The sequence below is a fragment of the Hevea brasiliensis genome, chromosome 9 (genome assembly GCF_030052815.1).
Source record: "Hevea brasiliensis isolate MT/VB/25A 57/8 chromosome 9, ASM3005281v1, whole genome shotgun sequence".
NCBI lineage: Eukaryota > Viridiplantae > Streptophyta > Magnoliopsida > Malpighiales > Euphorbiaceae > Hevea > Hevea brasiliensis.
This window is the reverse complement of record NC_079501.1, coordinates 8,186,649-8,212,325: the sequence shown is the minus strand read 5'-3', so window position 1 is coordinate 8,212,325 and position 25,677 is coordinate 8,186,649. Positions and strand designations below refer to the sequence as shown.

The window sequence follows — 25,677 nt, the reverse complement described above, 5'->3', positions numbered from 1 at the left end:
ACTTGCCAGGGTGACTAGATACTAAGAATGTTGAGAAGGAAAGTCCTATTAGCTTGGTTGCCTCTTTATATGCCCATGCTGGAATTGACCAGAAAACATTAAGTTTTGTTATGATCGAGTATACTCACTCATGTTGACATTGGAAATATCGGATACAGATGAGTTCTTGCATATCCAAAGAATATGTGACTTTGCAACGCTTGTGGGGACATATACTAATGGATTTTCCATCATAATCGAACCTTTTGATGAGAGAATGTCCTATGTTGCAGGTTAGTGATCTTTCTTTCCTCATTTCATATAAATTTCTTTCATCTTGAGGATGCAAAACTAGCCAAACAGCTACAAAATAAGAAATAACAAAAAAGGAATAACTGGGAAGAATGTTTCTTCTGTATCTATTGAGTCACTACTCGTGTGTTTATATACAAAAGGGAAGAAAATTATAGACTGTACAACTGTGCTATAACTAACCAAAAAAATACAAATAAAAGAATTTCTATTTTCAGCTGTACAACAGAATTTAAAGCCTAATTGTACAAGAGTTTTCATCCCCCCTCAAGCTGGAGGCTGGTGAAGTTCAAACAGTCCCAGCTTGGACAAAATAAAATTAAAATTTTTAGCAGAGAGGAACTTTATGAAGATGCCTGCCAATTGGAGCTATGAGGGAGTATGAACTGTCATGAGAAACTCATCAATTATATGTTGCCAAACAACTTGACAATCTATATCGATATGTTTTGTTCGTTCGTGAAATGTGGGGTTATTACTGATGTGTATTGCAGCCTGATTGTCACAATGGAGTGAAATTAGAGTTTGCATTGGAATTTTGAAGTTAGCAAGCAGAAATGAGATCCATTTTAACTTACAAGTAGTGCTAGCCATGCTGCAATATTCGGCCTTAGCAGATGAACGACTTACGGTCGGTTGCTTTTTACTTTTCCATGATACAAGAGTAGAGCCTAAGAATATGCAGTACCCTGTGATAGATCTTCTGCTTGTTGGGCATGCTACCCAGTCAACGTCACTGTATGTAGTAAGATGAAAGGATGAGTTAGTGGAGAAAAACAGCCCCTTTGAAGGACATCCTTACAAATGTTTGAGAACTTGTATAGCAGCTTGCCAATGGGGAACTCTGGGTGATTGGAGAAACTGACTTAACTATTGTACTAGGTATGTAATGTCAGGCCTTGTAAGACCAAGATACAGTAATTTTCCAACAATCCTCCTATACTTTTCTGGTTCTAACATGAGGTCACCCATTTCAGTAGTTGAATGGAGGGATTTTGTCATTGGGAATGAAGCTGGTTTTGCATTTGAGAGACTAGCATCTTGTAACATGTCTAATATGTATTTTCTTTGGCTGATAAATAATCCATTAGAAGATTGGGCGAGTTCAATTCCTAGGAAATACTTTGCATACCCCATATCTTTAATTGTAAATTCATCATCAAGGAATTTCTTTATGGTTATAATCAGAACTTCACTTGTCCCAGTAATTAGGACGTCATCCATGTAAACCAGTAGAGCCAAAAATTCATTTCCATAGCATTTTGTGAATAAACAATGATCAGAGGTGCACTATGTGAAATCGAAACTTTTGAGTTTGCTAGTGAACTGTTTATTCCATTGCCTTCCTGCCTGTTTCAGCCTATAGAGAGATTTTACAAGCTTGCAAACTTGCCCATTTTGCGCTTTCATGTAACCCTCAGGTAGGGGAGAGCAGTTTACGGGTTAAATCGATTAACCGAACCGAACCGAACCAAAATTAGTGGTTTGGTTCAATTAATCAGTTTAACTAGTCCGGTTCGATTAGTACTTTCAAAAAGTTTCGGTTATCGATTATTTCGGTTCGGTTATCGATTATAATCGAAGAACCCAATAAAATCAAAATCAACACAAGCCTTTATTGATTTAAGCCCAACCCTTTCACACAACCCAGCCCATAATTGATTCCCTAACCTTAAACTAAAACTAAAATCCCTAACCTTTCTTCCCATCTGCCTACTGCTGTCTGCTGCCACTCAACTTTTCTCCCTCTTAAAACTAAAATCCCAAGCTTCCTCTTTATCTCTCTTCTTCCTTGCTTGTGTGTGTGGTGTGCATCTTCTTCGATCTTCATTCGAGGTGAGCATTCGTCTCTCAAAATAATTTTCTCCTGTATCCTAATTTTTATGTTAAGCTTGAATGCCATTAATCTATTCCCCTTTTCTCAACAATGACATTTACAAAATGATCATGCAGCCAAAGGATAAGGGGAAAACATCTTCATTGAAGGAGCAAGGCCTAAGATGTTTTACCCATAAGGAGGTATGTAGATTTCGCCAACATGCTTTTTTGAAATATTTTTTCATGTTGACAAAATTCTATTTATATATATTATTCTAATGACTAGGTTGCTAATTTGCATTCTTTCCTTGAGGATTTTCATTTTCCACAGCACATAAGCCTTAGACAACGGTATGTTATTATTTTCTCGGTATCAATATAGTTATATCAGGAACATAAGGTTGGCAGTTACCATTATCAATAGTCACTGGTGATCAACCAGTTTATAACTTGCTAACTAAGGCTAAGCAAGCCATGCAGATTAAGCATCATCTTTGTTGGACACATGTATAAATCAAGATAACAATATACTCGAGTAAATAAAATTGAAACCCTTTCCCAAAAAAAAAAAACAAAAAAAGATTATTGAAATTGATTTGATATAAAAGCAATCTAGAATCTCTTTGTGTTTATATGACACATATATCAAGTAGAAGTTGAAGCATTAGATTAAAAACCAAAGATATGTTAGTAGGGTATGTATATGTTTCTTGGCAACCTATGTAGGCTCAGGGTATTTTAATTTTCTATTGTTTCCAGAAAAAGATAAACTAATAATCAAATTTTGGCTACCATTTTGTGTTGTATTGTCATTTTTCCCCCTTTTTCTGAATTTGAATTAAAATAGGCCAATGGAATGGCATTGCCTTACCTGTGTGACAGTTTGATTGTTGTGAATATTAATTCTGTGGTTGATTTTCTGAATCATTTAACACTCAGCATACTAATCATTGAGTTGACTCTTTTAGTTAGGCTCTTATTTGTTATTTTGCTGTCCTTAATTAGAGTTTCGTCCTATTAAGTTAATCAAATCAACTAAGAAATAATAAAATTCATCCGAGCTCAATTAGAAGGATAATAGTAGGGTTAGTGGCACAAGAAGTTGAAATCTAAAACCACATGCATTTCCCTTTTTCTGATATGGAACCCACTACAAAAAGCTTAGAAAAAAAGTACTAGTTAATTAGTTGGCCCATAATCTATACTTTGAATTGTTTGTTATCATCTAACATGTGATGTTGGCTTAATTTTATTTTATGGACTTCTCATAACTCAAAGTTAACTTCTGCAGCTTGCTATGATGAGTGTTTAACTACTAACTGTCTCTTGCTTATTATAGCTGAATGTTATAATTAACTGATTATTCCTCAAGTTGGTCACTTTCTTGCATTTAATGCTTTTGACAAAAGCAATGGTTATAAAAAGTTGCTTATTTTGGGTAAAAGCTGGCCATGAATCAAATTTTGATCTTTATGAAAACCTAAATTCTTAATACTTATTAAAAGAAATTATAAATCAGTCATTGATATATATGAAAATTTATTAATAAATTACATATACTAATAATTTATATTATTAATGTGAATTGAAATTGCTCTTTCTATGGTAGCTTGTGCTCCACAATAATATTGATTAGAGTTCTAATGTTAATTATTTGTGTACTCTTGTAACAGTTGTACATGGATTCTAGTTCTAGTGGGCAAAATGACCCAATAAATATAATTGATTCCAATCAAAGTGAATAAGAAACTGCAACAAGTTCAAAATCAAAAGTGAAAAGAAAGCCAGTCATGCCAAGGTCTGCAGTTTGGGATCACTTCACCAAGTTTAAAACTGATGATGGTGACACCAAAGGCAAGTGTAATTATTGTAATAAAGAATTTTGTTGTGATCCTAAGAGAAATGGAACAACTGCACTTAGGAATCATATGAATATTTACAAAAAGCATCCACATGCCATTGAGACTAGGCAAGCACTATTGGATTTGCAACCAAATTCAAACAATGTAGAGGGTGAAGTAGGCACACTTACTACTTGGAAATATGATGAAAATGCAATTAGGGAGGCTCTTGTTTCCATGATTGTCATTGATGAGTTGACATTTAAATTTGTAGAAGGTGAGGGATTTCGAAAATTTATGAGAGCTATATGTCCTAAGTTTAAGATTCCCTCTCGTTGGACTATTTCACGAGATTGTTATTTAGTGTATGTTGAGGAAAGGTCAAAATTGAAGTCTTATTTGAAGAGAAATTGTCAAAGGGTGAGTCTTACTATGGATACATGGACATCATTACAACGAATTCATTATATGTGTATCACTACTCATTTCATTGATAATGATTGGAAGTTACATAAGAAAATCATTAATTTTTGTCCTATTACAAGTCATAAAGGTGATGCAATTGGTAGAGCTATTGAAACTTGTTTGCTAGAGTGGGGGCTAGATAAAATACTCACCATTACAGTTGATAATGCTAGTTCAAATGATATAGCCATTTCTTATTTGAAAAAAAAGCTTGCAAATTGGGGTGTCACTGTTTCTAATTCTGATTACCTTCATATGAGGTGTATGGCACACATAGTTAATTTGGTTGTCATGGATGGCTTAAAAGATGTTGGTGAGTCAGTGCTGAAAGTAAGGAATGCAGTGAGATACATTAGGAGTTCTCCAGCTAGGTTGAAAAAGTTTAAAGAGTATGTTGAATATGAAAAAATTGATGGCAATTCTTCTTTGTGTTTAGATGTGTCAACTAGGTGGAATTCAACTTACTTGATGTTGAATATAGCTGAAAAATATGAAAGGGCATTCGAGAGGTATGAGTCACAAGAACCTATGTTTAGGCTTGAATTGGGAGAGAATGGAGTGCCTAATTTTCATGATTGGTCTGAATGTAGGAAAATGGTTTAAATGTTATCTCATTTTTATGAGCTTACTTTGCGTATTTCCGGTTCTCGGTATATCACATCTAACATGTTTTTTGGTGAGATAAGTGACTTGGCTTTTATTTTAAATCAATGGGTGGATAGTACTAATATTGAGGTGAAAAATATCGGGGGCAGAATGAAGAAAAAAATTTGACAAGTACTGGGGGGATATAGATAAAATGAATAAATTGATTTATTTTGCCACTGTTATTGACTCTCGTGATAAGTTTGAATATATGAAGTTTCAATTTTGCCAAATGCATGGTGAAGAAAAGGGTGAGCAGTTGTTCTAGAAGGTGAAGTCATCTTTGATTGACCTATTTAATGAGTATAAGAAAATGTATCAAACTGATTGTGAGCAAACAAGTGATAACACTAGCTCACAGCTCTTAAGTGATAGTGGTAGTACAATATATCTAAAGCCCAAATTGTACTTGAAGCATCACTACAAGAAGTAAAAGTTAGAAAAAAATGGAGGTTTAGATTCAAAAACAGAGTTGGAAGTGTATCTCAATGAGGCAATTCAAGAGGACAAGGAAGATTTTGATGTCTTAAAATGGTGGAAAATCAATTCTGAGAGATTTCCTATCCTTAGAAAAATGGCAAGAGATATATTGGCAATCCCAGTTTCAACTGTTGCATCAGAGAATGCTTTTAGTACTGGTGAGAGAGTACTAGATCCCTTTAGGAGTTCTTTAACTCCCAGAATTGTGGAAGCTTTGATATGTGCACAAGATTAAACATGTTCCTTAAATTGTCCAATAAATGTTGAGGAAGATTTAGAGGAACTTGAAAAGTTTGAAGAGGGCATGTAATAAATACATGTATTTAGATAATTTTTATCTTTTAATATTTTCATTTTAATATGGATTGATTTTTTTTCCCATTATATAATTCAATTTTTGGTACTACTAAGTGTTGGCCTAACTCAATTAGGTAGATCAAATTGTTCAACCCCTACTCTTAACTCTTAGATGTAAGTTGTTTAAAGTTTTATATTATTTTATGCTTTCATTAATTATTATATATTGATTGTCTTTTTTTTTTATTATTTTGTTTGTGTAGGTTCCCAAAAGCTATTGCATGTTGCCTCTTCATTTGAGGATGTTTTTGGATTTGGTTGGACTGCTCAAAATCAAATTATTAGAGATTTGATGGATTTTAATATGGACTGTATTTAGCTTTTATCTTGTTGGAGATTTGGTATTTTATTATTATGTTGTTTTATGGATTTTAATAATAACTGAATTGGATTGTATTTAGCGTATGGTTGTGGTTATTTTAGCTTTTATTTCAATTATGTTTTGTTTTATGGTTTGACATTTGATGCTTGGATTATTATTTAGTTTAGAGGTTTTATACTTTTATTTATTTTATGGTTTATTTGGCATAGTGACATTTTATTAAATTGATTGTTTATTTGATGCCACACAATTGATTTTATATGAATTGTATACTATGAAGTGTGAACAAATGCAAATATGCAATTTACAGGTCAAGCAGGTTTGGCAATTGAAAAAAATTGAAATTTTGGTTTTTCATTAATTGAACCGAATCGAACTGATAATGATTGGTTCGGTTCAGTTCGGTTTTTCTCCAATAAACGGTTCGGTTCGATTTACAATTTATGAGATTTTCGGTTATCGGTTATTTTGGTTCGGTTCGGTTCGGAACCGAATCGAGCGAATGCTCACCCCTACCCTCAGAAGGCATCATATAAAGGTTTTCATCGATGAAGCCATGAAGATATGCATTATTTATATCCACTTGATGTATCGACCATTGTTTAGCTGGGGCGATGGCCAAGAAAATCCGTACAGTAACAATTTTGGCAACCGGAGAGAAGCTATCAACATAGTCAATTCCAGCTATTTGATTGTAGCCCTTAGCTACCAAGCATGCTTTAAATCTATCCACTGTGCCATCCTGATTATATTTGACACGATAAACCCACTTAAAAGCAATGGGTTTTTTTCTTTCTAGGAGACTTGTTAGTTGCCAAGTATTGTTTCTTTCAAGTGCTTTTAGTTCTTTCTTCATAGTGAGAACCCATCTAGGATCATCCTTAGCTTGATGGTAAGAGTATGGCTCTTTTATAGAAGACACATTAGCCATGAAAGCAATATAGTTATGGGCAAAAGTGGGAGCAGTAATGATTTTATTGAAAGGAAATGTCATACCTGTAGAATCACTGTCCTTGGGAGATGCCGCTATTGGTAAGGATTCTTCATTTATGATGTGGCCTACATAATCTTGTAGCCAAGCTGGTCATGTTGCATGTCTAGTGCTCCTCCGTAAGGGTATGGGCTGATCAGTGGGGGGTGTGTAGTGAGATGCAGGAGTAGTCATTTTGTGGTGGATGAATGCTTATGTTTTCTGGAGTACTATTGGTAGGTGTAAAAGTTTCACTTAGGGAGCTAGGTGACGTTACTGGTAAGGGAGTTTCATTCTCAGGAGCTGGATATTATGACCCTGTGGGAGAGTCATTTTTGTAAGGAAAGCTAGTTTCATGGAATACCACATCCCTTGACACAAAAAGTGTATGGGAATTGATATCATATATCTTGTATGCTTTATGGCCTGATGCATAACCAATAAAAATTCCCTTTGTAGCTCTGGGTTCAAGTTTTGTTTTATGGGGCTTGGTATTTGTGGCGAAATATAAACACTCGAAAACTTTGAGATGCTTGTAACTTGGTGATTTGCCATTTAGGATTGCAAATGGTGTCTCCCAATCTAAAACTGATGATGGTAATCAGTTTATTAAATAAACAGCAGTAAGTATGGCTTCCCCCCAAAATTTCTTAGGTAGGTTGGACTGGAAAAGAAGGGCTCAAGTGACTTGCAACATGTGCTTGTGTTTTCTTTCAACCACCTCGTTTTGCTATGGGTTATATGGGCAAGACCTTTGATGAAGTATGCCGTGTTCTTGTATCATTGCTTGATAAGAAAAATCGATAAATTCTAAGCCATTATTTGATTGAATAACTTTCACCCTCTTTTGAAATTGGTTTGTAACCAAGTGTAGGAACATAACTAAGTGAGCTAAAGTCTGTGTTTTATCTTTCATTAAGTAAGCCCAAGTTGCCTTGCTATAGTCATCAACAATAGTTAGGATATATTGTGCTCCAGTAAGGGTGTGGATGTGATATGGGCCCCATAAATCTATATGTATTAGCTCAAAAATTGCTTTACTGGTAATGGTGCTGGTAGGAAAAGGCAAACGTTGCTGCTTGGATAAAGGGCAGTTTTCACATGGCATAGAAGTTTTAATAGAGGAATGATCAATATATGGTATTTTAGGCAAGGTTGAATTAGATACATGACCCAAACGTTCATGCCATGAAACGTTGACATTATCTTGAACAACATTACACTCCTTATTTTGACCATAAGTAAACAAAGAAACATCCAGCTTATATAATCTAGCTCTTTCCTTTCCAATAGCAATAATCTCCCTAGTCCAGCGGTCCTGCAAGGTACAATGAGATGAGAAGAAATGAATAAGCACATCTATATTTTGGAGAAGTTTGCTCACAGACAAATGATTGTACTTAAAAGTGGGAACATAAAGGACATCTGTAATAGCAACCTTGGGATGCAATTTAATGGTGCCAATATGAGTGACCTTTTGTTGGTTACCATCAGGTAAATGTACGAGTGAGTGTTTAAGTGTTTTGTGTACATGAGAAAAGAGTTTCAAATCTGAACAGATATGGCCAGTAGCCCCAGTATCAATTATCCAGGTTGATGTACTCTTACCATCTTTACTAAGGGAACATAGGTTTAGCTTGTTACCTACAAAATTTGTACAATTAGTAATATTTGATTCAACTACCATCTTTTCCTTCATGTATTTTACTATTTCTTGTTGTATCATAGCTATAATATTAGGACTCCAATCAGGTGTTTGTGGTGGTGGATCAAAATTTTCATCATCCATCGGTGTCTCACAGGCTACACAAGCCTAGTTCTGGTTTGCTCATATCTGCTTAAGATCCTTGTACCAATTTGAGTACCCATGGAGCTTAAAGCATGACTCCTGGGTATGACCCTGCATTTTGTAGTGATTGCAATATCTGTCTTGTCACACCATACCCCTCCATAAGGCACGACATGATCCCGTAGTATACCTAATAAATCATTGAACTTCGTCTATCAATAATTCATTAAATACACAACAAGGGATTTTAAACAAATTTTCATTCCTTTTTAAGGTGGTGAGCAATGTTGGTAGGTATTAAAAACCTTTAATTGGAGTTTAACCACTTATCAAATATTTAAGCAATTTTAAATTTTTGCAAATTTTATAAAAATTTCAGCAGAGTTCCGTCTATAATTGGGAAAAATAAGTTCTTCAAAACCTGTGAAAACACTCTCAATAATTTCATATTTCTACCCCAACCTCCAATAAAATCTCAATTCAACACAGTCCAACCAAATTTCAATTCAAAATTCACAACTTAAAATATTTTCAAAATAATTCAATAAACTCAATAATATTACATTGAATTTAATTTACATACACAAGCCTTAATATACAGAAAGAAAATCCAAAAATAATATTATCACAGATTTAAGTGTACAACTGCTCATTTACTACATAGATACATATGAACAATATCATATTTACATCAAACTAAATTATAGGGTATAAAATAATACCCATACAAAAACTTCAGTGGAGTCCTTGTCAACTTAGCAGCTCACTCTGCTGCTTTTTCTTTCTCTTATCTGCGACAGCAAATAAGGCTATCGTTGAGTATTGTTTACTCAGTGGTGGATATGGAAATAAAATATTCATCAATATATAGTAATTCAAAGCCTTTCACAATCACATTTTACAAATTTCAAATCACATTTATAATACCATTTTGTCAAATAATTTATAAAGCATAGTGTTGCCAATCCATACACAACTTAGGTCATGACACAAAATTTTCAATCAATGCCGTGTTGTACACCACGATAAAGCAATCTCAACCCACTAATCGAAATCAATGAGGGAGGTGGCTAGCTAGTTATATGAGTACTCATCCGATCTCGACCTCAACTGACAAGCCAGAGAGGGAGGAATATAGTCGATCTCAACCCCGTAAACGGATGAGGAATATAATGATATTATCATGCTAAGTGTGAATCCGAAATCAATTTAAATCAAGTTATTCAAATATTTCACGCAAAACACAAATCAATTTCCCTTTTCAAATTTTCATTCATAAAATGGCAACACAGCAGTTCTCGAAACTCATAATTACTATAATTAATTCACAATGCATAGCTAAATAAGTTTTTAATTAGAAAACGATAAATTAAAGTTTATTGTGCACAAATCTGGAATGAGTCACCTCTAGACCTTAACTCACTTTTTCTTATCTTCCTTCTCAATTTCTTTTTCAAATGAAACACAAAATTTATAGTGTTTTAGTATCAGGTTTCATAATTAATCCAACGATTAATTTCATGCATACTTGGATGTACACCTAAACTTGCTTACAATGGAATTCTTTGAATTTGGTAAATTTGGAGTTACTATTCATTACACTATTCAAGTCAAAATATTGACTTTTTCATTCTTAATAGGTATGTGAATTCTAATTACACCCACATACCACATTTTGAGTGTCAAATTTGTTGGCATTAGTTGCCATTTTAATTTCTAAGTCTCCTAAGAGAAATTTTAAATTTTCAGTTTTGGATCACTATTTTCTATTGTTCCATTAGTCTAGTTACAGTGAGAATTTGGCTAACTTTCCTTCATCAAAGTTATTCCTTATTGTCTTAGATTTAATTCTCTTTTTGAATCACTCCATTTGGAGTTTTGTAGCTCAAGTTATGTTAATTTCAAGGTGGCTGGCCGGATTGGTTTTAACCCAGAATTCTGGGTACCAATTCTGTTCTGGCAGTTTTGGTGTGCCGATTGCGGCTCACTTTTCAGATAGGTTATGATCAGAATTTGGGTTTATATTCTCCATGAAAGTTGTAGTGCTATGTCTCAGCTTTCCATCGGTATAAAATTCAGGTCATTTGGACCTTCCTACACCAAGTTATGGCCAAATAAATAAATACTATTTATTTGGTCATTTCTATACAGTGGCAGTGTACCTAATCCGAGTTTGACCTAATTTTTCACTAACTTATTTTAGGGTAGGGTTTCCACACAAAAATTGTGGTATTATGTGTCTAATTTCATCCCCAATTAGCCTCACACCAATTAGAGTAGCAAAATTACAGTTTTGGTCCTAAACCAAGGTTTGGTTGTCCAGAATTGGACGTTCACCAATCCGAATTCAATTTCACTTCTCACCATTCTAATACACTCTGATTGGCCCTAATTGTTCATTTTGAGTCTCAATTAGGTCAATTTGCCTCAATTTCAAAAACTCCCAAAATTTTCCTCCAATTTGCAATGGCCAAGAATCCTAATTTCTCTACTTGGTTCAATTGATGAAATTAAAGTACATAATTCATACCTACACACTTAATTGAACTTGTATACATGTTTTATCAAATCAAAACACATCAACTCCTACAACCACCATGGCAGTCGAAATTCCTTAGGGTTCTAACATGCTTGATTTTGTTTCATTTTCTTCAAATTCTAATGTAATTCAACTACGTAAACATGAATTTAAATATACAATTGAAAACTAAATCACTAACCTTAAATGAAGCTTTTGAATCCTCACTTTTTCCTCCAATTCTTTCAATTTTCTTCCTTCAATTCTTCTTTTTTAGGGTAAATTAGAAGTTCTCTAAAGTTCAAGGTTAGGGATTGTGGGAGAAATTCAAGTTCTTAAAGCTTGAACTTACTCATCAATGGTGGAAATTTGAGTATAGAGAGAGAGAGCCAAGAGAGAGGGATGGCAATTTGAGTTGAAGAAGACAAAATGAAATTGTTTTTTTCTTTTTTTATTTTATGTGTATTTATCTCTATTTTGACCTAGTCAAATAATTAAGTAAATGGTAATTATTTATGATCTCATTTTGGCATCATTATGATGATGTCATTAATCTTATTTTTTTTTCTTTTTCCTTTGTTTTCTCCATACTTCTTCAATTTAAATCTATATTTTAAAATTTTAATTTCTTACATTTTATTGGATAGTTAGGCCAAGAGTCACCTCTAGGGGTGAATTGACCAATTTGTCCCTCGCCGATCTGATCCGGTTTACCAATAATTATGTATTTCTTTCGAAACCCTAATCTAATTATTTGACTTGATTTTCAACTCTTTTATGTGTTTTTCTCATTTTCACTAGTTTCGCAATAATTCTTAGGACTGCGGTGTTACAATGTCCTATACAAAATTAGGATTACAATTGACTTCGCAGTCACTTCCCGGTACGGTCACCCATCGCTGTGACCACCGGTTCATTTAACCTTTTATGCTTTATTTTTCTTATTTCAATTTTTCTTTCCGGTAATTGCTATTAATTTTTATTCTGGGCTTTTCTAGGTGACTTAAATATGGTTCTAATTAAATATGGTTCTAATTCTCTTAATTGTCCGCACTGACACCGATCACCGGAACAATGAAATATACAGAACTATGCATGTCTCCCTTTTCCTTCTTAGAGTATTTCTTGTTTTCATAGGCTATTTTCTCTATATCTAGTTCTTTGTTTTTCTTAAGTCTAGATCCCTTCACCATCATAGCACCAGAATGATTAAGTGCATCAGATACAGAATTTACCTCACGTTGCTTCTTAACACGGAGGACCATAGAATACGCTTTGTTGATGGTCAGAAGTGGTTCAATCAGCAAGATCTGGTTGCAAACATGGTCATAGCTATCATTTAATCCCATGAGGAATTGAATCAATTTATCTTCATTTTCCAGATCAAATACTGCTTTTGCAGATCCACAAGTACAAACAGGAAAGCTTTTTAAATAGGAAAGCTCATCCCAAAGCTTTTTAAGCTTAGTGAAATATGTCATCAATGACAGATTCCCTTGATTGAAGGAACTAATTTCGCGCTTGATTTGATAGAGCAAGGGGCCATTGCTCTCACCGAATTTTTGTCCAAGCTCAATCCATAGCTCATAAGCATTAGTTACATAAATAAATGATTCAACTAGTTCCTTAGAAATTGAATTTAAGATCTAGGATAATACCATGCTATTAACACACTGTCATTTCTCGAATGAAGGAGAATTGATATCAGGGGAAGGACACTTGCCATTGATGAAGCTAAGTTTATCTTTAGCTCTCAAGGCAATCATCATCGAGCGACTCCAGGATAAGTAGTTAGATCCATTTAAAGGGACAGTTACTGGCAACATACCGGGATGATCAAAATTATGGAGATAATATGGATCATTGGTTTGATCGGCAACAAGAGAGGTTTCACGGTGGCTACTTCCATTGTTAGTTTTGGAAGAGGTTTCTTCCTCCATGGAATGAGGTAGAAACTACAGTAGCAATTTATCAAACATAAGGAGGCCACTAGAAAGTGGCTCTGATACCATGCAAAACTAGCCAAACAGCTACAAAATAAGAAATAACAGAAAATGAATAATTGGGAAGAATGTTTCTTCTGTATCCATTGAGTCACTACTCATGTGTTTATATACAAAAGGGAAGAAAATTCTAGACTATACAGCTGTGCTATAACTAACCAAAAAAATACAAATAAAAGAATTTCTATTTCCAGTTATACAACAGAATTTGACGCCTAATTGTACAAGAGTTTTTAGAGGAACAATCTGTTGTCAGACTTTTTATTATTCCATGGGTGGTTTTTTTTATCAAAAATAAAAATTAATATTAAGAAATAAATAGAAGAGACAAGCTGTGGGATTTTGACCATATTTGTAGGATTCTGTTGAAACAGAGACAAGCTGCCCAATGTGTGAGCTGAATGATCAGGTGAAAGGCTGATTATGGGATGGTGATATTTGCTGATAAAAGTTGTGCATTTACATTGCTTCAACGCATTGATGTTTTTTTATTTTCCCCCTCCGTTGCAGATGTAAAAGTTATCCTTGTTAGACACACCCTATTTTTCGAAGCAAGTTTCATTTGCTTGGCAATGATCTTAACCCTGAATAGTTTTCTGAATAATGTCTTCATTATACATAATGAGTTAATAATTGGCCATCATGACAAAACACTCAAAATTGCCTAGTTGGATATACTGTCACATTTGCGTGTGATGCACACTTGAACTTGAGCACTAACACGGTTTGTATATTTCAATGAGGTTTGTCCTTTCATCCACATTTTATTTGTGCTTTTTGCGCTTTTGGTATAAAAAGAAAGCTCATGTATCAAAATGTATTCATTTTTAATATATTTTCCATCTTGAGCGCAGTTTATTTGGAAGATGGCTCAACCATATAATGGGACTGGCACTAGTGGTAGGAAAACCCTGTTGTTGCAAGACTTGGAGAAGATAGAGTGCAAGAGTCAGGAGATGTTGTTCTAAGGGTTTATTGCGACACAAGTTTACAAGTTTTCACTAAGATGTTCAGTTTGATTTGCAATCAATCTTTTTTCAGCATGAAGAGTCTGGCTTTAGATTGGCTGTGAGATTCGCTTTCAAGTTACACCTAGAAAAATTGTAAAAAAATTATCATGTGGACCATTGTACAAAATTCACCATGGTGCAGCGCTGTTGTGGACTGAAAACATGAGTAAATATCACTGACGGTCACTCAATTTTTAGGGTAATTACAGTAAAATTACTGAATTTTAATTTTTTTAAAAATAATTAAACTTTAATTTATTAAACAGTAAAATCACTTTAAACAGTTTTGTTAATAACTCCCGTAATGTGATGACATATTAATCCACGTGGCATTTTTATTTTTTATTTTGTTTTAAAAACTATTCTCTTTGATCAAATTTCTTTCCTTTTTTACCCAAAAATCAGCTTTCCTCGCACTCATTTATTCACGCATCGCTCAACACAACAGACTAGTTCATCTCTATCAATAACATTACAGCTCCTATTGGTAAACCATTCTTTTTCTCACTCTCAAAACCCATCTCCAATGCTATACTCCTCTACCCAATGATCCATTCAGACCATATGTAGAGTGTCTATTCTCCATCAGCTGAAGCAGAGTATTCGTCTTTCTGCAAGACAACAACTCCACCCACCATATTAAAGAAATGGAACTCCTAAAACCCTCTTTCTTGCTAAAGTTTAAATCCAAATATATGGACAAAGGCTTGCAATTGCAAGCATTACAATGCAGGCTATGCAATGCAAATTGATCAAAATGCCATTGAGAATGCATTGGATTTCCAGCCAAATCCCCCATGAGATAAGCAACCACCTCCTCCTTTTCTCTAAAAAAAATCCCTAAAAATTTGTTTAAGTAGCTGAAATATGAGGCCAATAAAGCAGAGAAAAAGGCCTCAATTAAAAAGCAGAAGACACAAGAGGCGAAGAGAAAGCACAAGGAATGGGAAGGAAACCCTCACCGGTGTCTCAGAAGAGGAGAGTTTAAAGCTTGTCAAGTCAAGAAGAGAGCTCAAGAAGGAAAGGATGTAGAACGGTATGAAGAAAGAGAAAGTAAGATCCAAAGGCTTATCATCTCTTTACATTGATGAATTTGAGTCCGTTTTGTCAAGAGATGAGATTTTTATGGTTTCATTTCTTAATCCAATGAAGGGGGCAATTGATGTGATTTATCAGTTATTTACCATGCAACCATTAAGAAAGTAGCATTTTATGCCGATGAATTTGGGTCTACTTTGTCAAGAGATGAGATTTTTTAGCTTGTACATCAAAGTCTTTAAGGATAAATTTTGACAACTGTCCCTGAACTTATCTAGTTGTAATATTACAGTCCCTCAACTTAAAAATGTAACATAAAACCCCATCAACTTTTAAATTTTACATAGTAAAATCCCTCTAACCTTCAATTACTAATTTTTCAGTTAGACGCTGACCTGGACAGTTCCAGCATGAAGTTTAGTCAATATTTCTCTGTTCTCTCTTAAGCCACGTGTAAATTGAATCATTTTTCTCTCTATAGAAAGAGAATAATTTTACACTTTGCTTAAGAGAGGAGAGAGAAATATTGACTAAGTGCCATGCGGGAGCTATTTACATCAGTTTCTAACTGAAAAATCAGTAATTGAAAGTTAGAAAGATTTTACTGTACAAAATTTGAAAATTTAGAGGGTTTTATGTTACATTTTAAAGTTAAAGGACTGTAGTATTATAACTATATAAGTTCAGAAACAGTTATTAAAATTTATCCCAAAAAGGTAAATGGAAAAAAGCAGAGATGTCATTACAATTGATTTTTTCTTCGTGATGTTGGGTATAGAAAAATTATAGCAAAATTTCTTCCATATATTAAGAGAATCAGCTTTTTATTCTGTTCATCAAATGAATATGCCAACAATTGCAATTGGATGGCAAGTAATATTGCAACAGAAAAAAACAACTCCACCCGCCTATACACTGGCCCATTTTGGTAGTTCCTCGACCCAGCTCTTCTTCAGTTCTAGACACTCAATCAACTTCTCCGTCAGTGCCCTTCCTCATCAACGCTATATATATTCCTGAGGTTGTTTTGGTTGTAGGTGAGACATAATTTTTTTCTTCTTATCTTTCTATTTTCTTTAAGCTTTCTTTTGTAAACCAAACTCTTGATCTTGCTAATTGGTTGATTCTTTCAAAACAACATTTTGTTGAAATTTTTGTCAATTTTTGATTGTTGGTTGTGTATTTGAGGTCTATTGATTTATTGATGGTTAACGGCAATTTTGGTTTTTTGACAACAATCGACATGGAGAATTTAGAGACAGAGGAAAATGACAGAGAGATAAATGAAAAAAACGAGGTTTCGAGAAAAAAGAGAATGGGTCTTGTGATTATGTTCCTTTGGTCAAATCTATCTTGCGTGGAGGAGAGAGGATGGATTTTTTAAATAAAAATGTCATGTGGATTAGCCATATCACTGCGTTGCCGGAATTATTAATGGAAACTGTTTAAAGTGATTTTATTATTTAATAAATTAAAATTTAATTACTTTTAAAAAAAATCAAAATTTAATAACCTTACTATAATTATCCTAAAAGTAGAGTGACCATCAGTGATATTTACCCTTTGAAGACACCTTTTGATTATCTCGTGCCGCGAGTCTCACTGGTCGGAGTAACGCCAATTTTGGTGACACGGAGTAGTGAGATTGCGGTGGAAAGATTCTTTCCTTGTACATGTACTTGTACTTGAAGAGACCCTAAAGTTTCTGATATTCGCGATGGCTGTACCTTATTGGACATCAGAATATGTTATTCGTGGTTTAGAGTACCTTTGGGCACCCGTGAAAGCCAGGAGGCATCAATTCCTAAAGCATCTTTACATCCAAAAGTTCAAAAAGTAAGGCAAATAAAAAGTGTTCTGATAGTCTGAGCACTTGCATACGTCGAAAGTAAACATTATAGCTATCCTTTTGATCAATTCGAAGGTTTCTTGCCCGCCTCTTTTGCGGAAAGTTTAGTTAAAAAAAAAAAAAAAAAACCTTGTAAACATCAATCTCAGGTATCCAATTGTTTCACTATACCCATTTCCATGTGGTGCTGGTTTCCGTAGGTTTAATTAATTATCTGGTTAAATGGAGCAGCAAAAATAATCTTGCATTTTTCATGGATACATGTTATACAATATAGATTACATTTCACAGATGACCATTTGGCCTCAACTCTACAATAATATGATACTAAAATTGTACATTGGCTACGTGAGATTATGATCATCACTAAGAGTCAGCACGTAAAATTATTAATTACTCTAAGCTAGTCCCAAAATAGAGAAAAATCAGTCATGGGGAATTATCTGACGTATTGCCCTCTTTACCTCTACAATGCTTACCTTCTTTCCAGCAACATTGTCCTTTACCTTAGCCCTCAATTCAGCCACAAACACCCCATTATTCAAAGATGACTGAACAGCCGTGGTTTCTATCCGAAGCTCCCTAAGCATTTGCATTATATCAAGTAACAGTCCCTCTCTGTACCCACATTGTATCTCTAGCAACGCATCGCACTCTATTATCGACACTTCTACATTGGTCTCTGCCTCCATCAACGCCGATGTCTCCACCGTCTTAGGCTTCGCGCAGCCACCACTAACCTCCACTATCCTTAATTTCCTCTTATCTGATCCTGGACCATTCCTAGCCCTATCCGTCACGGTGACCGTGCTTCTTTGTTCTTTCAAGCTAGACGTTCTCCGTGGTGGTTCTGCCAATCTTGACCGTTGCTCAATCTCCATATGTCGGTTACGCGCCTCCAATTCCTGAATCTTTTTACGGAGTTGCTTCACGTACTCGATGGTGTCCCCTAATATTGATGCCTTGTCCATTTTGGTGACGAACGGCACTAGCGACCTTAGTATTATAAACCTCTCGTTCAGCTTCTCTCGACGTCGGCGCTCGGCGAGCACGTGGTTGGCACTGAGCTCATCCTGAGGGGCGCCGCCCTTGCGGAAGCGATTAGCGGAGTCGCCATCACGTGACTTGGGTGAATTCTCTTCGCGGTATTTGTGGTGGAGGTAGGGTACGCTGAAGAGAATGTACTTGAGGAACCACTGGGATGTGCCCTCGACGGAAAAGTGGAGGACGTGATCGGAGCAGCGGTTTGTCCACTTAGTGAATGCTGATTGATTGGAGTATGAGAGGTAAGCGGCGGAGGATGATTCAGCCCACCGGATGCGCTGGCTCTGGAGAATGGCGGAGACAGTTTGGGAGTAGTGAGTGTCTTCCTGCGGCATCCCTTGGTGTGGAGGTGGTCCTGCAAATAATTTTATTAGTATTTTTAGATTAAAGTGATAATAAAAATTGAAAAGTTAGACAGATCCCAAAGACGCAGAGCAGTGGACAGGCGTGTAAATTCAAGCCCATTGGATCGCCATAGATTTTGTTTTGAATGCACACCAATACCTAAAGGTCGTGACTCTACGGGCAACAAAAGAGAGCGTGTAGTGCCTAGTCTAGCCACATGGTCACCGGGACCCACCTGCTACAATCTACTGAATCTAGTCGTGGCGTTGAATTTTCTTACACAAATGGCATTTTGTCTTTTAACTAACTAATTTTTCGAGATATGGGTCTCCTTACCTAAGTTCTTTCTGGTGATATATGCTTGCAATAGTTTCTTAAACACAACCCTAACTAACGGTCCATTACCTGCGGAAGGTGCTGCTTGAAGGCTACTACTCAGCGGGTCTTGCACCATCTCCCACCTCCGAGCCGACTCTGCTCTAAATGAGTCACCTCGATTCTGATGAACCGCCGGATTCTCTGAACCGATTAAATGGAAATCTGACTCCAAATTATTTGACCCATCGTCTGGTGATCCAAGCCTAATATCCTCGGACATCTCCAGTTGCATCAGTTCGCTTGGCTCTGCTGTTGTTACGGTTTCGGCGTTTTGTGCTTGCATAGCGACAGAGCGAGTGTTTCGACCTGTTTCGGCTTCTGAGTCAGACCCGTCTTCCTCTTCTTCGTCATCTTCTTCTTCCTCCTCCTCCTCATCGTCTTCGTCTTGTTTATCATTCGTACGAGGGTCTGTGGCGCCGTATATGGAAGGGATGGGGGGGTGGAAGTGGGGTTGATCTGATGAGGTGGCGGGGTTGGAAGTTGAGTGTTCCGAGAGAGCCGGTTTTGGTGGTGGGGGAAGAGGGGGATGGTGGTGGTCAATGAAGAAGCCCTTCACTTGTTGGACAAATCCAAGGTCCTCTTGAACCTATAGTTAAATGCCACCAGATTAAATTCCACCATTAACCAAAGCTTTCCGTACCCATGCAAAAGAAATCATCAAGAAAATTAACAACTATAATTTAGAATTACCTTCTCAGTTGTTCCGAGCTCCACGACACCATCAAGAAGGGGGATGCATACTACAGTCTGCCACCGTTACAGAAGCAAAATGTTATATATATGTCCAAATTAGGCAAACCATGCATAGATCGGAGAAGAAAGAAATTTGTTAAGGAAGCAACTAGCTAGCTACTAAAGGGGAAGCCGAGGTATAAGTAGATTAACCTGTATACGGGCACTCTAATGCGTTAATCATTTCGCCAACGTTGGTATTCAGAAATAAGAGAGAAAATATATAGTTAGAAAATTGAAGCTGTTATTCGCTATAACTAATAAGATATGATTTTAGAGTCTTGATGCGTATATACCTTGGCAAGAATAGCCCTAGAAAAAGTTTTGCTGTCAATCTCATTTGCACCGGTGAGCCACACATGCTGCCGTCGTGCATATGCCTTTCCCGGTAACCTACATGCATATATCATATATCATATATCATATATATAATTAACACCACACTCATATTATATGTGTCCATCAAATTTTTCAAGTGCTATATTTTATATGCAACAAGCGTATTTTTCACTTGATGCACGTTAACACTACTGCCACTAATAATAAATAAATACCATCGATAAAATATTGCATTAATTAGTCAATTCTCTATCCAAATCACTACTATACCCTTGATTAAATTAATTAATCTATCAATTAGTTTGACAATTAGATACATATCTATGGACAAATACAACATTCCGTGCATGAATATTGATAATAAATAACACCAATCCCATTGCTGAGCGTCAGATTGGTTCTATTCATACCCCAGATCCCTAGATTGGATATACAAATATTGTTTGATACTGGAATAGTCATAGCACTGCTAAGCACTAAACAGCCCTACATGGGCAGAAATCATCAATTGTTAGTGCAATTAGTAAGAGATTGGAGAAAACGAGGCAAAAGTGTATGGAATGAAATCATGGGGAAGAAATACTCAAGAAAGTTTTCGATAATTGCCATAGCACTATCTGCTTTAGAGCTCTCCAATGAACTTCGAAAGGCAATGGTTGAGTTTGTCTCTTTTTCCCAACAAGAAACATCCCTGGCAGGAAGAAGAAAAGAGAAAAGCTACAGAGACTACAATTGATAGTTTATTTAGCCATCTCGAGATAGTGGTTTTCGTTGTCCAACAACTACTCTAAGCAAAGTGGACTTCGGTTAACTTCTTTATGTGAATATCAGATGCTCTTCTGCCTCTTCATAGGAACAAGATGACAAGAAAGCCTCACCTAACGTGTTGTACAGGCAAAGAATCAACTTCCATAGCTACATAAACCGATAAACGAGAACAACTCATTTTTTTCTTCTCAGGAAATACATAAAGTCAAAACCATAATTTTTTTTTCTCGAAAGACTTGGTGAATGTGATGATTAGTCGATGATCACTATCCCTGATTATTCAAACAAGGCTAAATGTTATCTATCGTGCAATATATGCACCGTAACAGATCCCAACAATCTCAATTACTACTCTTCTGACCTGCCGCTCAATGGCCGCCAGGCCATTTAACTAAATGAAGGGGGGCGTTGTGGGATGGAGAGGCTACTCCATTATTAATTTTCTTTCACCTCTTCGTATAGGCAAACACTGAATTGAATTCCCAATAAAATAAATATCCAAGTTTCCTCCACGGGAAATCCTGGAATTCTTTATAACAAAAGTTCTCAGAGAAACAAAAAACTAATAGTGGGCTCTTCTGATACTAGCCAGTGAGAGTCAGTCTATATGACAGAGTGTAAGACAAAAGAGATCATTCACCCATATATTTTTCTATTTTTACTAGCGGGAGGACGAAGTGAGCTTTCGATAGAATAGGAAATTTACGTCCAAGTAAAGCGAGGGAAAAGAATCATGGAAAATAAAATGATGAAAAGAAATAAGCATCTTAATCCAGTTTAACTTACCCCACACCAGGAGGAAAAGAGAAGGACACACACATCAAATAAAACCACTCAGACTCCGTTAAGTCCTCCGGGGACAACGCTGCACAAGGCCTCCTTGCTGGCTGGTTCGTCTCTCCTGCTGACAATGACTCGTAAAGCTCTCTAAGCTGCTGGCTCCTTTGCAAAGAAGCCTCCTCGGCACTAACCTCCATTGGTTGCACTGTCTTTCTAGTCTTGATTGCTCCATTGTAATACCCATCTCCCCACACTAAGATCCTGAACCAAAGTCCATTCTCATTATAGAGAATTCTCCAGACAATACATAATATGAAGAAGAATTCTAAATTTAAGAAGAAATTACCCTTGCTGGGGACAAAATTGCCAGAAGAGACTGTAAGTCCACTGAACCGATTGCACCGCGGCCTGCAACATACCCTGCAAGCGGCTACTAGGCGGGGCAGCCATTCTTGCAATTAATAGTATGATTCTATATTCAAAATTGAGGGGGCTAAAAGGGAAATCAATGGGAAGTTTGCAAGATAAGTAAAAAGACAGAAAATAATAAAATCATTTGAACTAAAAATCAAGCAGTGATCAATCTCATCTGGAAAATGAAGAAAAGAAGGTAGGCCTTGATTTAAGCAAGAGAAGAAGGGAAGGTATAATAGCACTGGGCAAAAGCGCAGGTAATTGAGAGAGAGAGAGGGAGAGAGAGAGAGAGAGAGAGAGAGACAAAAGAAAGGGAGATGACTTTGAGGAGAGATAGTGTGAGTTGCCCAATGAATGCTTATGATTTGTAATGCATATTTTGGAGAGAGAGAGAGAGAGAGAGAGAGAGAGAGTAGTAGTTAGGGTTTAATTTTGAGAGATTTTAACGGAAAATGATGGGTTTTGACTGGTTGTTCTACCTGACATTTTAATCAGAATAGTGAGATTATAGCAGGGAGCGTGGGCCTGATTTGTTAGTTGGGTGGTTCTCCAGCTTTGCCACCGAAGAGCGCGTGTGATGACAGTTGAGAGTTTGAGAGAGTGAGATTTAGGTGGAGAAGACTGGGCGTTGGGATAGCACGGCAAAAATAGTTTCCACCAGCTACCAGAACTTCCTATCCGCTCATCAATGCTTCCTTCTCCACACCATCAAATTGCTCATAATTTAAACCTTTATAGATCATCTCTTCTAGTAGGCCAATGCTAGGGAAGGAAAAAAAAAAAAAAAATCCAACCAATAGGATACTTCAATTTCAAAATCGAAATTCAAATTTAAAATTTATAATTAATCAAATATTAATCAACTGAAATTCATTAATTAATTTACTCCGCATTTGAGTTTTGTATAGCAATTATAGAAATGATTAGATAATATTAATTAAAAACATATTAATAATTGATTAAATTATAATTTACTTCACTTATTAATTATTGTATACATATTTATTGTATTTAGTAAAACAAAAGATAAAATTAAAAAAATAATTAATATTTCTTGATCTTATAAATATAATAGATAATTTTAGATAAAAAAAAAATAAATACGATTAATAAAAATGGACAAATAAAGTAATTATTTTCAATATTTATTATATTGATGTTCCCATTCAAATCTTTCAATTCTCCAATGTTGTCAAGATATGTGGCATGAATTAATTAATGGTTAAAGGACGTCATTTTTAACTTATTAAGTGATAGAAGCTGCCCAACACAATTATAGTTAATTAGAAGATGAATTAAATCAAGTTATCTATTGGGATTATTTGATCCAATTTTATTAATATACTATTTTTTTTTTTAATACGTGTAGGAAACAACGATTATCAAACTAATTATCCAAGTATGTAAGTAATTACCTACATGAAAATTATATTACAATAAATTAAAAATACTACTATGGAAGCATACATGCCATTTAAAGTATACATTTCATCAACCTCCCATATTTTTAATTATTTTTTTTTAAGAGATGTATCTAGAAATAGCAAGAAAATTCATTAATGGTTAAATTGGAATTTTCAAAATCTAATTATTAGATTATTCATGGATGCTTTTGGCAATTATAATGTTCTATAGGTATTTATTATATACTAGTTTTCTTCCTGCATTAAATGTCAGCACTATTAGTCCAACATTATTTAATTTTAATTAGCTGCCACTGGCCCTATATGATAGGACAAATTAACTTTTGAATTTATAACATGTTTTTGATATTTTATATTATTTATAAATTATTATAAATTTTAGTCTCATAAATTAAGCTTTATAAGAGATGTCTTTTTCTACATGTATATAACTCTATTCTAATTTAATAATAATACAAATATATCTTGAAAGGATAGTATAAAAATATTTTATAATTCTATTATAATTTTAAAAATCTCTTCTTAAAAAAACACATGATTAGTTAATATTTACAAAATACTTGTTGTCTTTCTGCTCATTATATGATATCATTTAACACAGACAATGATGGAGCTAGAAAAGACTTCATTTATTTTTTCATTCATTAAAAATTTTGGTATGTTGCTTAGTATTTGGTTGAAATATAATTTAATTTGTATAAAATTTTATTTATGAAGTCTTACTCTCAAAAATGAGACTTATCTTTTTTTTTTTTAATATAGTTTTCAAGCAAACAATAAAATAACAAATCACACAAAATCGCGATAAAAAATAAGTTCAAATTCTCAAAAATTGAGGCAACAAAATATTATTGGTATAATTTTATTATTTTTTTTAAAGAAGAAATTAATGTTGTTGCCAACAATTATATGTTGCCACTAGAAAAAAAAAATTACATGCTGACAGGCAGTGGCTAACGGTTGAAGGGCCGAAAGCTAGGGTAATTATATATATATAATCAAGACTGTACATTTGTGAATATAATAGCCAATATAATTAATGAAATTTGATTGAAACTTGAAGTTCATACAATTTTAATGTTACGATCTAATCTATAGGCTGGACCGGCACTAGGGCTTGGGCCAGTCTAAAGCCTCTGATACCCGTAATAAACTTAACTATTCCTTAACCCAATCCTAAGGCCCATTTTAAACCCAATTTCAAGAATTCAACCGGACAGAGTTCTGCCATAATATGGACCATACAACGGGAAGTTTTTTACTCGCCCAACCTGTGAACACAATATATAATACTTTGGGGAGCTCAGCTCACCCTCCACATACTCATCATGTCATAAATCAAATGGGAGCTTAGCTCCCTCATCCAATCCAATCACACTCACACATACATGCATTTAATGTTCTTACAATTTCAACATAATATTATATTACAGTCCCAAATTGATTAAAATACTCCTAACACACGTAGAGTCTAAAATTTTGGCTAAATTATACAAAACACATTAGATATTACTAATTGACCTGCGAAGAAGAGGAGCAAGTTAGTCACAACAAGTAATCCTCTTGTAGCCTGAAAAAATAAGGTGAACAGGAGTGGGCGTTCGACTCAGAGAGTAAAATACCAATTTTAAATACAATTTCTATAGCTATCTAAAGCTAATGCATCCTAAGGAGTGGAATGCAACACCATCAAAATTTTCATACACATCACATCATAACAGCAAAAAGGCAATTTGAAGCATTCACACACCCAATAATGTTCAAACAGTATATATATGGGAGTTGATCCCCCTATACAGCTCTCTTAATCCAACCTCTGCTAGCGAGTGTCTCTCAAGCTGGACTTTCGCTTGATAAACCAAATGAGGGAGCCAGCAAGATCATCTCGAGCCATGCCTATCGTGACTTATCCATAAATGACCGGGTCCCAGCAAGTGTCTCTCAAGCCATGTCCACCCGTCTTATCCATATCTAATACCACACACCACATGCACGCCAACGCACTCACACGGCTCTAAATTATCATAAACAACATCTATGGCACTTCATCAATTAAG

General features: G+C 35.1%; 2 protein-coding genes across 3 annotated transcripts; both read right to left on the bottom strand.

Moving 5' to 3' along the window:
• Nucleotides 1-660: 660 nt before the first annotated feature.
• Nucleotides 661-1,515, bottom strand: LOC110645140 (uncharacterized mitochondrial protein AtMg00810-like). Its single transcript, XM_058152102.1, has 2 exons — nt 1,208-1,515; nt 661-1,027 (listed from the first exon to the last, which is right to left on the bottom strand). The coding sequence occupies exons 1-2, from the start codon at nt 1,513-1,515 to the stop codon at nt 661-663; spliced, it is 675 nt and encodes a 224-aa protein (XP_058008085.1).
• A 16,104-nt stretch (nt 1,516-17,619) lies between these two features.
• LOC110645145 (transcription factor BHLH42) lies at nt 17,620-22,531 on the bottom strand. Of its 2 annotated transcripts, XM_021798192.2 has the most exons (7): nt 22,129-22,526; nt 21,789-22,043; nt 20,192-20,288; nt 20,049-20,063; nt 19,854-19,910; nt 19,191-19,749; nt 17,620-18,795 (listed from the first exon to the last, which is right to left on the bottom strand). In XM_021798192.2, the coding sequence occupies exons 1-7, from the start codon at nt 22,230-22,232 to the stop codon at nt 17,822-17,824; spliced, it is 2,061 nt and encodes a 686-aa protein (XP_021653884.2). In that variant the 5' UTR covers nt 22,233-22,526; the 3' UTR covers nt 17,620-17,821. The 2 variants fall into 2 exon arrangements, with proteins under 2 accessions (XP_021653884.2, XP_021653885.2); XM_021798193.2 differs by lacking the exon at nt 20,049-20,063 and having other exon boundaries at nt 22,129-22,531.
• Nucleotides 22,532-25,677: the final 3,146 nt, after the last annotated feature.